At 37.6% G+C, this 13,618-nt stretch overlaps 3 protein-coding genes across 3 annotated transcripts; 1 reads left to right on the top strand and 2 right to left on the bottom strand.

Annotated features, from left to right (window-relative positions):
• Positions 1–1,480: 1,480 nt before the first annotated feature.
• On the bottom strand, positions 1,481–1,836 carry MONOS_5645 (putative RNA polymerase N; the record flags this gene model as incomplete). Its single annotated transcript, XM_067875813.1, has 3 exons — positions 1,481–1,506; positions 1,566–1,660; positions 1,742–1,836. 3 exons carry the CDS (start codon positions 1,834–1,836, stop codon positions 1,481–1,483), a joined length of 216 nt encoding a protein of 71 aa, XP_067724690.1.
• Positions 1,837–2,045: 209 nt separating this feature from the next.
• MONOS_5644 (uncharacterized protein) lies at positions 2,046–5,205 on the bottom strand (the record flags this gene model as incomplete). Its single annotated transcript, XM_067875812.1, has 4 exons — positions 2,046–4,013; positions 4,220–4,510; positions 4,576–4,662; positions 4,711–5,205. 4 exons carry the CDS (start codon positions 5,203–5,205, stop codon positions 2,046–2,048), a joined length of 2,841 nt encoding a protein of 946 aa, XP_067724689.1.
• A 2,555-nt stretch (positions 5,206–7,760) lies between these two features.
• Positions 7,761–12,276, top strand: MONOS_14415 (uncharacterized protein; the record flags this gene model as incomplete). The annotated part of the gene is made up of 5 exons (XM_067867216.1): positions 7,761–7,865; positions 7,916–7,943; positions 8,011–8,095; positions 8,160–9,093; positions 9,292–12,276. The coding sequence occupies 5 exons, from the start codon at positions 7,761–7,763 to the stop codon at positions 12,274–12,276; spliced, it is 4,137 nt and encodes a 1,378-aa protein (XP_067724688.1).
• Between the last annotated feature and the right edge of the window lie 1,342 nt (positions 12,277–13,618).

The raw sequence follows: 13,618 nt of genomic DNA, 5'->3' as shown, positions 1-13,618 counted from the left end.
CTTCGGTTTCGCAAATGTCTTCTTCCTCTTCTGCTTCACCTAAATCAACATCTTCTGTTTTTTCCCTTCTCAACAAGCGAGTGAAGTCCCTTCGCACTGCCCAGAAGAACATGTCCCACATCGTCATCTCTCTCACAGAAACCACACAGAACTTGCTTTCTTCTTATTCCAACCAAATAAAACTGATTAACAGTAATAACAATGCAGTGCATAATGAATTAGCTGACATTAATGAAAGAACTGAGGCATTGCAGAGTCAGCTTGGCGATTTGCTGGCGGTTGTGGAGCAGCAAAACGAAGCAATAAAAGCAATTTTCCAGAAGCTGAGTGATTTGGACGATAGAGAAAACGCAAGAGAGGCAGAGAAGAGAGAGAAACAAATTCGCAAAAACGAGGAATATCAGAAAAAACTGGAAGAAGAAGTTGAAAGGCAGCGGAAAATTGACAGAAAAAGAAGAAAGGTTGGCGACAGAATCAAGAAAACGTTGGTTGTTGCGTTTATAATTGTTTTTCTTCCGATAATGGAATGGTTTATAAATAGATAGCTTTTTCTTTTTCTTTTTCTTTTCTTTTTTTCAATTCTTGTTCGTTTTTTGTTTTTAAACATCAACAAATGTTTAAATGGAAAGAGAAAAACAGATTTTTATAATTTTTTGTCAATTGTTTTTCAAACCTTTTTTGAGTGAAGATAATTTTCAAATCTTTCTTTCAATGCGTGTTTAATAGTTTATTCTCTTTACAATTTGTGTTGTTTATCTTGGCAATTATTCAAATTTTGGTTAATGTTTTAATACGAAAATCACCTAAGATTTTGATACTTTTTTTTAAAGCTGTCCCACTTTTTTTTGAGATTGATAATTTACCAACAAAAATGAAATTAAATTAAATTAATAAATCAGATTTATAAGAATTGATGCATCACGATCCCTTTTTCACTGAAAAGGCCAATATCGCATTTTGATCATAATTTTTTGATCTTTTTTTCATTTTGATTTCGTGGAAGACTTTTAACATTCAAAAATGTTGATGCATCACTCTGAGCTTTCATCTCATCTTTGAAATTCCTCATGGTTCTTTGAAATTTTTCTCGTTCATTGGTGAACAACAGAATTTCAAAAATTCAGTTCATTTTGAGATTGGATGCTAATTTTCTTTATAGCCTGAATTTTATCAGTGGAGACTTATGAAAAAAGTTGAAGAGATGCTTTGAGCACTGAAAAAATAAAAAAATAACGACTCTTTTTCGTTCCAAGAACAATCAAACAATAAAAATGAAACAATTTTAGATTTTTCAAAAAAACATTTCAAAGTTTTCCTTTAAAATGGCAAAAGAGCTGTTACAAAAACTAAAGTTCACTTTATCAAAAGAAATACCTTATTAAATTACAAATATTACCTGTTTAATGAAATGAAAATTAAAAGAAGCTTTGAAATGAAACATGTGAATTTTTGGTTAAAAATTAGTTTCTTGAAGGTATGATTATTGTTCTGAAGGTTTTTCAGAAGCTAGAAAATTGGGAAAAAATTAGTTATTGCATAAATAAGCAATAAATAAATCCACAAACGAGTGTAGCTCAGTAGCTTATCGATAAGATCAACATGCGTTAAAAGCATAATACGGCAGCAATATCTGTGCAATTCAAGCTTGTCCAGGGCATCGCTTTTGAACGAAATAACAAATTAGAAATGAAATTTTTATTACGAATTAAGTTGGATTGAAAAAAAAATTCTCAAAATATACCTTTCTGACATTCCCTGTGCAAGATATTCAAGGTATGTTTCCCATTTATTTCCAACAACTTTTCCACATGTAAAGCATCTAATTGGAATGATCATTGATGATTCTTTCTCTTGTCTTGATCAACATCCATAACAGCATGTTGATAAAGATCAACAAAAAGTATTTAAAAAATACTTTCTCGATAAAATAACAATAAGGAAAGAAATATAAATATAATAACATAATAGGCGAAGTACAAGAGGCCTAACAATATTAACAAAAAGCAGAAATTATTGAGAAAAGACAAAAAACAACTTTTTATGATTCAAGATATTTTGCTTTTTTCCAAAAGTTTAGTTATCTGTTCTTTCGATTCTTGGAAGCTCTGATTGCCCCGAAGATAGAAAGGTAACTGGCGACTTTGAGAGGTTGGTGTTTGAATAGATCGGCTTGCAGCAGCGTATTCTTGTGTCTGGTGAGGTGAAGTAGTTGAAGAAGATGATGATGAAGATGAAGTGGAAGAAGAGGAAGAAGAAGAAGAAGCCATCGTCTGTGAAATGGGTGCGTGCAGCACCGACATCAGCTTCTCCCTCTCTTTAATCCTCGCGTCTATGGAGTCCTGCACCATAATCTGTCTCTTGTGTATCTGCTCGCCCTCAGCTGCATGTTGTGTGGCGATGTCCAATGAAGACATCTTCGAAGACAAAAGATGAGACGTCGTCACAGGGGCAGAGACAAGCGCACGGGGAGGAGGAGGAATGGAGAAGGGAACAGAGCGTGCTGTGCTGTCTGCGCTGTCGGGTGTCTTCAGAGAATGGTGGGACACGAAGGAGTTGGAGGAGCGAGGGCGGGAAGTGGTGGTGGATTGAGGAGAAGAGGAAGAGGAAGAAGAAGAAGAAGAAGAAGCAGGAGAGCGGAAAAGAGACAGGCCAGGCGATGCTTCGACCGCTGCGCTGTTTTGTGTGATGAAAAAGGAAGAAGATGCGTTTTCTGCAAAGGGCTCGCCGTTCATCTGCTTCTCCTTCATTTTGCTGAGCTCTCTGTTTATGTCACATCCTGAGGAAGAAGAGTAAGTCGAGCTCAACCCAGACGGCCTTCCTGAATGTGCTGAATACGCCCCTTGCCTTCTTTTCGTGGCTGCAGGCGAAAACGTCTCAGACAGACTGTCTTTCACAGCAAAAGAAGCAGCAAAATAAGAAGAAGATGATGATGATGATGCAAATGAAGAAGATGTTGCACCAAACCCGCCACTTGTCGTGCCAGAGGCTGAAGATGAGGGGCGCTTGCCTGTTCTTCCCAGCTCGTGTGAAGTGTGCGGCCGAAGCGACCCAAACGAGCGGGAAGTTGTGGCAGAAGAAGCAGAAGCAGAAGCAGAGCCAGAACCAAAAGAAGAAGAAGAAGAAGAAGAAGCAGAGGCAGTGGCAGATAGACAGTTCATTCCATCTCCTTCTGCCTGTCTTCGTGCTGTCTTTTCAGAGCTTCTCTTCGAATTCTGCATCTCCTTCTGTCTGTCCGCCACCACTTTCAGCCTCCGCTCGATCGCCTCCCGCTGCGCCTGCTCTGCGTCTGTGATGCGGTTCTTCAGAGCTCTGTTCTCCACACTCATCTTGTTCTTCTCCTTCTTCATCTCCGACACCTCAAACCTCATCCGGTTGTCCCGCTGCTGCAGCTCTGCAATCGTAGCCTTCAGCACATCCACCATCGCAGACAGCTTCACAAACACCTTTTTCGGCGCAAACTTCAGCTCTGGGATGTCTGCAAAGTGCTTCAGCCAGATCGTGTTTGCGATCCCTGTGAATTCTCGCACTCTTTTGCCGGCTTCTGTCTCGTTGCGCCCGCTCACATACATCGTCAGCGCACGCACAAGCATCTCCAGGTCATCTGGATCTGGTGCCATGAGGGTGGGGTCGAGGAGAGAAGAAGAGGCAGAAGAGGAAGAGGAAGAGGAGGATGAAGAGGGTGATAAAATGTCAGAAGACTGCGATGTGTCTAATGAATCATCATTCTCCCTCTCCCTCTCCTTCTCCTTCTCTTTCCCTCCTCCTTTCCCCCCGCTCTTCTCATAGAACTCAGCAAGCTTCCGTCCAGAGACCGCCTCGTAGAGCAGGCGGAGGGAGAGGGCGACGTGGCTCCAGCACTGCTGGCTCTGCGTCACTTTCTGCAGGGCAGCCTCAGCCGAATGGGCATTTTTGCGCGCTTCTTCAAGATCGCGCTGTGTCTTCTGGACAGACAAGAGGAGGTCGGAGCGGCGGGAGGTGGCTTCGTCGCGCATCTGCTGCTGGACTTCTTGGAGCTGGTGGGATGTGAGAAAGGAAGAGAAGAAAAGGAAAGAAGAAAAAAGAAGAGAAGAGAAGAGAAGAAAAAAGAAATAAAATAAAATAAAATGAAGAAAAAAGAAATAGAAGGGGAGGGGATGGAGCATGAGGAGGAATTTGAATTAAATGAAATAGAAATAAATGTTTTGAATGGTTAAGAATAAGAAAAACTGAAGTATAAAACCTTTCTTTCGACTTCATTCACTCGTTGTTGTGATTCTGTTAACTGGACAAATAACTCGACTTCTCTTGCTTCCAATCTTTCCATCTTCTCAACAGCTTGTTCGGGTGTTGTGAAAGCGAATTTTGACGTCATTGCAGATAGAATTGGCTCCATTGTTCGATACTGCTCCAATTTTTGCTCAAGCTCCACTTGATGTTCTGTCAAAACACGGATTTTTGAATTAAGCAGATCAATTATTCGGTGGGAATCGTCAAGCTCTTGTTGCAATTCTTTGTGAGCCTTTTCCGCATGCTGTAAAAGAAGTAATTATGTAAAAAATTGAAAATTTTTTAAAAAAAAATAATAATTTTCCAAACAGATGTTCTTGCCTCAAGCTTCAAATTATCTTCACGAAGATTATCCAATTGAATTATATAATTCTTTTCTAGTTCGTTGATGGTTTGCTTTTCAATGCAAAATCAATTATATAAAAACTGCTTAATGGCGCAAACCTGAGCACAAATTTTAACTTGCTCAATATTTTTTTCTTGCATCTGTGAAACAAATCTTGCACGTGCATGAGCTCGTGCAGATTCCAAGTGTTGCTGATTTGATTGCTCTCCAGCTTCGGATGAAGAATCACAAAAAAAACCTGATGACGTAGTAGGCTCTCCATCATTGAACTTAAGACTATATGGAAGATGAACTTTTTTTGTTGGAATTTGACGAGCAAGGCCAGATGTTTCAATTAAATCAATTGCTCTCCCGGCTCTTTCAGAAGTAAATCGGACTCCAGAAAGTAATTTGTCCGTTTCTTCTTCAAGCGAAAGATGTGTTGATGAAACGTCATCGTTTTCTTTTTTCTTTGAGGTTGTTACAGGAAAAAGAGGTTCATTTCCGAGTAATTGTGCAATATCTCTGAATTCTGCATCAACTTCATCATCAACTAAACCTTTCCTCTGATAAGCTGATGCACAAAACTTCTGTCGTTTATCTGCATTTATCATTTAGCAATACAAAGATATTTAGCAATATCAAATTAAAATATTCAAAATTTTTATTAAAAAAATAAATAGTAATGGGATAACAAACGAACATTTTCGAATATTTCTTTAAAATAGATGGAAATAAATGTTAAAAACACTATATAAATAATTAAATTAGCAAGATGTGTTTCGTTTTTTATTTCTAAATTGAGTAAATAACAAAAAACGTTTTGGAATGCTTTTTTTTTTTTTTTTTTTTTTTTTTTTTTTGATAAGAGATTTGTTTCATTTTTTTGATTTTTCTGTTTTATTTTTATTTATTTTATTTTCAAATTTGGTTGATTATTTTTGAAATCATAACTATTTTCGGGGTGTTAATAATAATGAGAATCCATTGTCATTTACGTGATAATTTTTTTTTCAAAAATTAATTGTTTATCAAATTGAATAAAAGAAAACGCTTGACGCAAAAGACAGATTGAATTGTTTTCAATTGGAGTTATCCCTTTGTTATGTTCATCAAAAAAGTTCAAAACATGAATTTTAAACTTTATATTTTGGAACAAAAATTTTGATTTCAAAATAAAAATCACCTATTTATTTATTTATTTATTTATTTATTTATTTTGAAAAGAGTGTGTGTAATTTGAGTCAAAGAACAAAAACATTATGACTTTATCATGAAATGAATGTTGAATAAAATTGCTTCCAGATTTTTCACTACTGAGTGTTTTTTATTTTTAATATGCTTATCGTATCAACAAAAACTAGAAAATTCTTGCCTATTTTTTAATTGTTCTTTAAAATAAAACAAGAGATGTTTCAGCTATCTGAAATATTAAGAACAATTATTGTTATTTGAAATTAACACCATTAAAAAAAATGTTCAATTGAAATCTCGTGTAAATATCAAAAAATTTTTGAAAAGATTTTTTTTAACATAATCAGAAATGTGTAATTTTTTTGATAAGTCGCAAATTTAAAAAATTCAGGTTCATTCAAATTTCATATTTTTTCACGAATTTTGCAATAGATTCATGAACTCTTCCTCTGTTTCAAATTGAGACAATGAAAAATAAACAATATTCAATGATTTGCTTTCAGTTGGGTGATTATTTTTGAAATCATAACTTTTTTCGGAATACTGAATTTTCAAAGGTTGCTATTATTGAATAGAGATTTTGTATTATAATGACAAATTTCATCAAAATCACTTCAAATACAAATGCAAAAACTGTTATAATGATGAAGATATCTTTAATTAGTATTTTCTCTTTTCACTATTCTTTTGTTAATATTCATGGAATATTTTCTGATCGAAAAATTTGAATGAAATGATATGATTTCAAAAATAATCACCCAGTTCAAAAATGACAATTTTTTGTTTGCATTAATGAAAAAAAGCATTTTTTCAATGAACCTGAAAAACAAACATTTTGGACTTTTCAAAAAGAGAAACACAAATAAAAATTCGTTTATAGTTAGTGTTAATAATGGTGGACACTTTCAATAATGGTGGACAGTCGCATTATTTCAACAACTATTGATAGTTGCTTTTTGACAATTAACCAAATTATTCCCTCATTGAATACAAACATATAAGTCATACAAAAATGAAACAACTTGCTCCCAAGAATAAAGAAATAGAAATTTTCTATTTTCGGAGAAACTCGAAGAAACAAGATTCTCTCAGTTTCTCCGAAAAGAAAAAATGTTTTTTTTCAAAATTCTGCAGAGTAAACTGTTTCATTTCTGTATGTTTCATAAGTTCATATTCAATGAGGGAATAATTGGGTTAATTGTCAAAAAGCAACTATCAATAGTTGTAAAAATAATGCGACTGTCCACCATTATTGAAAGTATCCACCATTATTAACACCAACTATATATATGGTTGATCCTTTTTGAAATTAAGCTTTCGTTCAGTATTGATCAAAATTTTAATTTCAATAGAATTTTGAAAAAATGTACCAAAATTGTAAATGCATGTCGTTCATTATGTTGTTATTGCAGAAACAAATTTTGACACAAATCCCATTGAGAAAAAATTTTCGATCATAACTCGGACAAAAGTGTGATTTCAAAAAAGATCAGCCATATGTTGTTCTTATGACTGAATTTTTATAATTTTATTATTGCTTATTTTTTAGAATAATTCTTATCAATTCATTTTCATTAAAAAAAAAAAAAAAAAAAAAAAAAAAAACAATAAATTTATGAATTCAAACAATGCAAAACCGTTTCAAATGCATTTCTGATGAGGAGAATAAATTTGTTTTTATCATTTCGGAAATTTTTTAACTCAATCAAAAATTTACAATGGGTGCATATGTAGTTTTTGGATTCTATTTTCTTGCAAGTATAAAATTTAAAAAACTAGCCTGCATCAATGGCTTTAAGGGTTATAAAGCATTTGATGCCTTTGACATGTTTGTGCTGTCTTTATCATTAAAAATCAATCAACTTTTATTAATTTATTTATTCTTGTTAAAGCAATTTTGCACTTTGCAATTTTGCGAAGAATAAATGCACAAGAATTAAAAGAAGAACTTTCAAAGCAAGTTCCGATTGTATCTATGAATGTACTTGAAAGAGAAAACGAATCTGTTCAACACACGACGGGATTTATTGAATTTTCATCTCGTGAAGAAGCTCAAAGGGTTCTTGAGCAAAGAGTTCTGGTATGGATTTAAATTAATTATTATATGATATTTATAGTGCATTTTTGAAGTTTGTATCTCCGGTTATGAAATTGGAAAGTGTGAAGTTTTCATTTTTGATCCATAAACAAATTATTCTCCATTTATTACCGTTATATAATAACAGACGCAGTTTTTTTCAGTCAAGAAAAGCGAAAGGAATATTGGAAAGCAATTAATCTCAACGAATATACAACCGAAACAGAATTAATGTATTTTTCATTGTTTTCAATTTTTTGCGACAATAGAATGTTTCATCAATTTTTTATATGAAAGGAAATTGGACCATATATATGGAGTAGAGTATTATCCTGATGAAAGAGTTGCATACTTACAGACAGATTTAGCAAGAAAAGAAGATGGGCGCAATGTTCTTTTTAGGAAACTTCGAAGCAATGATTTTCAATTTAAGCCGTTACACATAAATTCATTTACCAACACCATCCTTCTTTCCTTTGACTCAACGAGATTGCTCGAATTTTCGACTGTTACCAACGAGCGTCTATTGCAGGAATTGTTTGTTTATCTTGCGGATGATGGAGATGGAAAAGTTGTAAAAGAAGCCATGGCGGAGAAAATGCTGAAGGAAAAATTGGCGACCAACAAGAAGAGGGCAACAGAGGGTGAGTCAGAAAAAACGACAGATAAGAAGAAAGGAGGTGCAAAACACAACAAGGAAGGCACCAGGTCGAATGAGGAAAGCAACTCAAGCGCGAAAGAAAGTGCCGATGAAAAAGGAGAAGAAAAAGGGGCTGAAGGCGAAGACGACAAGATATTTGCGTATTCCTCGAGCGATAAAGCCAGCCTGTTTGTTGAAAAGCCACCGAATTTAAGCCCGCTGGAGTCAGCGAAGTTTGACACGACGCTCTTTCTGAAGAGAAGAGAGCGGTTTGTGAAGATGATTGAGGAAGCATCACCCGGTCTGTTTGGTCTTCCTCAGTCTTCTTCTTCTTCTTCCTCTTCTTCCTCCTCTTCTTCTTCTAAGTCATCCTCGTCCTCTTCCTCTTCTTCCTCCTTCTCCTCCTACTCCTCTGGCCCGTACATCCACACCTCCTCTGCTGCTGGGCTGATGCCTGTCCACCAGCACCCCCATTCTCCTGTCGTCCACTTCAAATATCTCGTGCCTCGTGTCGACTTGGTTCCGATTGTCTTTCGCGGAGAGCTTTTCTGTGGCTCTGTCGAATACTCACTCACCCCAAAGGGACAGAAAGTGTGGATTGGATGAAGAATGAGAAAAAAAAATTATTTTTAAAAATCAATTTTAATGAAGGAATTTTTATGTATTTTTGTATCATTTTTCTTCTTTTACAATATTATTGTCATTTCATCTTTGCTTTTTTCCCCCTCCACCATTCCATCTGATTGAATGATTTCTTTCTGTTATTCCAATTTCATCTGTTTCCCTCAGGCAGCACTCGAGATCTTGAATTCAGTTCCCAACCCTTTCTATTTCAAAGGTGTTCTTATGTCTTACAAGCTACGCTCTTTGGAGCAGCAGAGCCCGAAAATGCAGCATCGTCCTCCTCCTTCATCATCATCATCTTCTTCTTCCTCCTCCTCTTCCTCCTCTTCCTCCTCTTCTTCCTCTTCTTCTTCTTCTGTATCATCCTCATTTGGACCAACACAAACACGCCCCTTTTCTTCGTATCCAGAGCGCATCAGAGACAGCAACTTCCGCTCTCGTCCTGCTTCTTCTTCTTCTTCTTCTTCCTCCTCTTCAAATTCTTCTTTTTCTTCTTATTCTTCTTCGAACTCTCATCCAGAAGATGCAAAGCTCAACTCTTCAGGTTTCTTGTGGAATCCACGAAATGGAATGATTCCTAATTCTTCTTCTTCTTCTTCTTCCTCCTCTTCTTTTGGTTCGGCTTCTTCTGGAAGAGATCAGATGCGCACACCTTCTTCTTTCCGCTATGCGCCTTCAGCAAAACACTTTGCTCAGCCATCTTCATCTGCATCTGGATCAACATATTCTTCTTCCTCTTCCTCCTCTTCTTCTTCATCTTCATCTACTTCCACAGGTTCTTCATTGAACTCTCAGAAACAACCCTCAATGAACAATGCCTCATCATCATCAACTTCTTCTTCTTCCTCTTCTTCTTCCCTATTATCATCTTCAACTGCCCAGCCCCTTCCCTTTGCCCACCCTCAATATCTTCCACCCCCTCCTCATTTTAGCACAACCACTGCGCGCAGCCTGCTTCCTGCTCCTTCTCTTCCCCAGCAGCCACAATATCCTCCATTCAACACACTTTCCCAGTCTCAGTCTCAATCTCAATCTTTTCCCCTTCAAATGCACTCAGAACAAGCAGCTCATGTTGCAATGGGGCAGCAGACGCCTCTGCCTCCTCATCAGATGATGAATGCAGCACATGCAAAGACAGCTGGATATGATGGATTGGTGAGTAATGTGTCAGAAGATGCTCAGAGGATGTATCAGAACAAACAACAAATACAACAACAGATTCAACAACAGCAACAACCTCAGATGGCTCTTATGGCAATGCAGCAGAAAGCAGCGCAGATGGAATACTCACAACAACAACAGCAGCAACAACAGCCAAGAGGAATGTATCAAATGGGAAACACACAGCAGATGCTGCCTTTGCCTCAGCCACGGAATCAAATCCAGTCTCAAATGCAACCACAATTACAACCACAACAACCACAGCAACAGCAGCAGATGTATTTCCAGCAGCCACAGTTCGTCTCGTTCCACAACAAGCCACAAGATGTGAGCAATGCTCTGCCTCAGTCATACCCATTCTATGCACAGTCTGCTCAGATGCCTCAACAACAACAACAACAACAACTGCAACAATTGCAGCAACAACAGCAACAGCAATATAACTCTATCCATATTCCATATGGACACCCTCCTCCTCCTCCTCCTCCACCCCCTCCCCCGCCTCCTCCCCCGCCTCCTCCATCTTCATCTTCATCTGCTGCTTCTTCATTGAATGTGTCAAAGTTTCTACCACAGCCAGGGATTGATGCTCGTGGCATGCCCATCATCATTCCTCCATTAGTCCAGTTTTCTTCCTCTTCTTCTTCCTCTCCCTCTTCATCTTCCCTCTCCTCTTCTTCCTCTTCTCCTTCATCCATAACTGACTCCAAGCCCTATAACCTCCCCTCACCCTCTCCCTTCGCAGTGACTGTGCTCCCCTCTGCTGCTGCCTCGTCTGCTGCTTTTTCTCTGCCCATTGCGAGTGCCCTGCAGACAGACCCTGCCTCTTCTGTTGGGAGTGAGGAGATTGTATCAGCCACACTCGGCTTCTCCTCACTCTCGACACCTGATACAACAACTGCATCATCATCGTCATTATCGTCAGCTGTCTCTTCTCCCTCACAGTCAAATGGAAGTGAGGTGGAGGCAGCACAGAAGCAGCTGAGCAGCATCACCCCTTCATTCATCCCTTCTGACCAGTCTGCATTGTCAGCTGATAATTCTCCGGTGACTAATCAGGAAGCGCAAAACATGGCCGAAGTTTCTCCGTCTGTTGTATCGCACTCTTCTGAGTCGTCAGGAGCACCGGGACTTTCGAATGTGTCTCCTTCTTCAACGTCTTCCTCTCCGAATCCTATTCAGTTCTTGATTCAATCGCCATTGCAGACACAAGTGCAGGCACAGGCACAGGCACAGTCGCTGGCACAGATGCAATTGCAGGCACAGATGCAGACTCAGCTGCAGATGCAGTCACAAGGACAAACACTAACACAATCACAAGGACAATCACAAGGATTTGCACAAACACCAACACAGACACAGACAGCAAACTCAGCCAGCAGCACACCCACGTCGATTCAGCTGTGCTCACCTGCATCTGCAACAGTCGGATATCTTCCACTGAACTCACCAGCGTCTGTTTATTCCCAGTCTCCTTCTTCTTCTTCAGCATCTGCTGCATTTGTGCCGAGCTTGCCATATTACTCACAGCCTCCGTTCGCTTCCTCCCCAGCGCCATCATCTGTCTCTGCAGCTTCTTCATTGTCTCCTTCCTCTTCAGTCATCTCCTCCTCCTCTTCCTCCTCCTCTTCCTCTTCCTCTTCTTCTTCCTCCTCTTCTTCCTCTTCTGCATTAGGCACTGCCCTCTCCCCCTCCTCCCAGACAACCCTCTCTCCATACTCAATGTCTGCCCTACAGACCTCAATGCAGCCGATGTTCCGTCTTGTCGGCTTCTCCCCTGCTCAGCAGACTGCATCGCCATACATCCTGCTGTCTTCCTCGTATTCTCCCCTTCCTTCCTCTGCTGACCCTTCCACGATGGCTGCAGGTGCATCAAAGGATGCTAACACAAGCACTTACTCAAATATGAACACTAATACAAATACTGACACAAATACAAGTGCCAATTCGAATGCAAATGTGAATATGAATATGAATATGAGCAATTAGTAGAACAGCATAGTGCTGATCTTCATGTCTCCACAGCAGTGTGGAGACGAACTCGCTGCTTGAGCAGCAGAAGACGGAATGGAGAGTATTCCGGCTTGCGTGAATGAAGTGTGGAGAGAAGAGGAGGAAGAGGAAGAGGAAGAGGTGGAGAGGAGAAGGAAGGATAGGGTTAGAGTTTGGATTAAGATTAAGATTAAGATTAAGATTAGAGTTAGAGTTGCTTGGATTGAGAGAGAGAAAGAGAAAGAGAAAGAGAAAGAGAAAGAGAAAGAGAAAGAGAAAGAGAAAGAGAAAGAGAAAGAGAGAGATAAATAAAAAGGGAAATTTATATTTCGTGAAAGAATTTCAGATTTTGTTTTGAAGAGACAAACATGGGATGACGTTGAAGAACGGGTCATGCAAATCTTATTTTTCAATAATTAAAACAATAATAATAATACTAATAATAATAACAATGACAATTTTATTGGCGATAATAATTTTGGTGATTCCTTGTTCTGCTTGAACGAGAAATACAAAGCAAGAAACGAGAGAGAGAAGTGTTAGTTATTCTCGCAAGAAATGGAAGTGGAGGCGCAAAGGAAAGCATTTCTGAAGAAATACACACCATATAACAAAGGCAACTGAAAATTTCTGGTCTTTTTTTTTTTTTAATTTTCTTCTTTTTAAAATGAGCTTAATCATTTTTCTTTTCTTTTCTTTGGTCGTCTTCACTTCATTTCTTACGAGACTCTTTCTTGGGCTTTTTTTTGATTTGTTATCGCCAATGCCGTCAGATTCTGCTGTTTTCCAACAGATTTTGTTTACAAGACATTTGGTTTTACTTCGTTCCTTTGATGTTATATTCTTCTTTTCTATCTTGTCTTTTCTTTCTGTGCTGCCATACTTTAATTGTTGCATCAAAAGGAAAATGCAACCAGTATGCCTGCTCTATTGTTCAAAGTATTTTTTTTTTATGAAATTCTTTTTCACATTCCGATTTGAAGTTCATTTATAATTCTTATGAAACATTCCACAAACACACATTTCAGACATTCTGTTATAGTTTCAACGTATGTATTGTCTTTGGTTTTGTGTACACAAATTTCTTTATATATTAAAATGTTGTTTTGACCATTTTTTTTTCCATTTCCGAAACATCCTAGTATTTATAATTCTGTCAGTATAACGTCATAGAAAAATAATAATACAATTGATTTAATTTTCTTTCAGTTCTGCATTGATGTTTATCAATATTTATTTCACAAGAAAAATAAAATATTTAAAATATTCTCCTTTCATGGAAAAAGAAAGTGCTTTGGTTGCAAATTCTCAACAAAATTTTATTATTACCCAAAAAATT

The sequence above is a fragment of the Monocercomonoides exilis genome (genome assembly GCF_001643675.1).
Source record: "Monocercomonoides exilis strain PA203 chromosome Unknown scaffold32-1190040, whole genome shotgun sequence".
Classification (NCBI taxonomy): domain Eukaryota; phylum Preaxostyla; order Oxymonadida; family Polymastigidae; genus Monocercomonoides; species Monocercomonoides exilis.
This window is presented reverse-complemented; position numbering and strand designations above follow the sequence as displayed.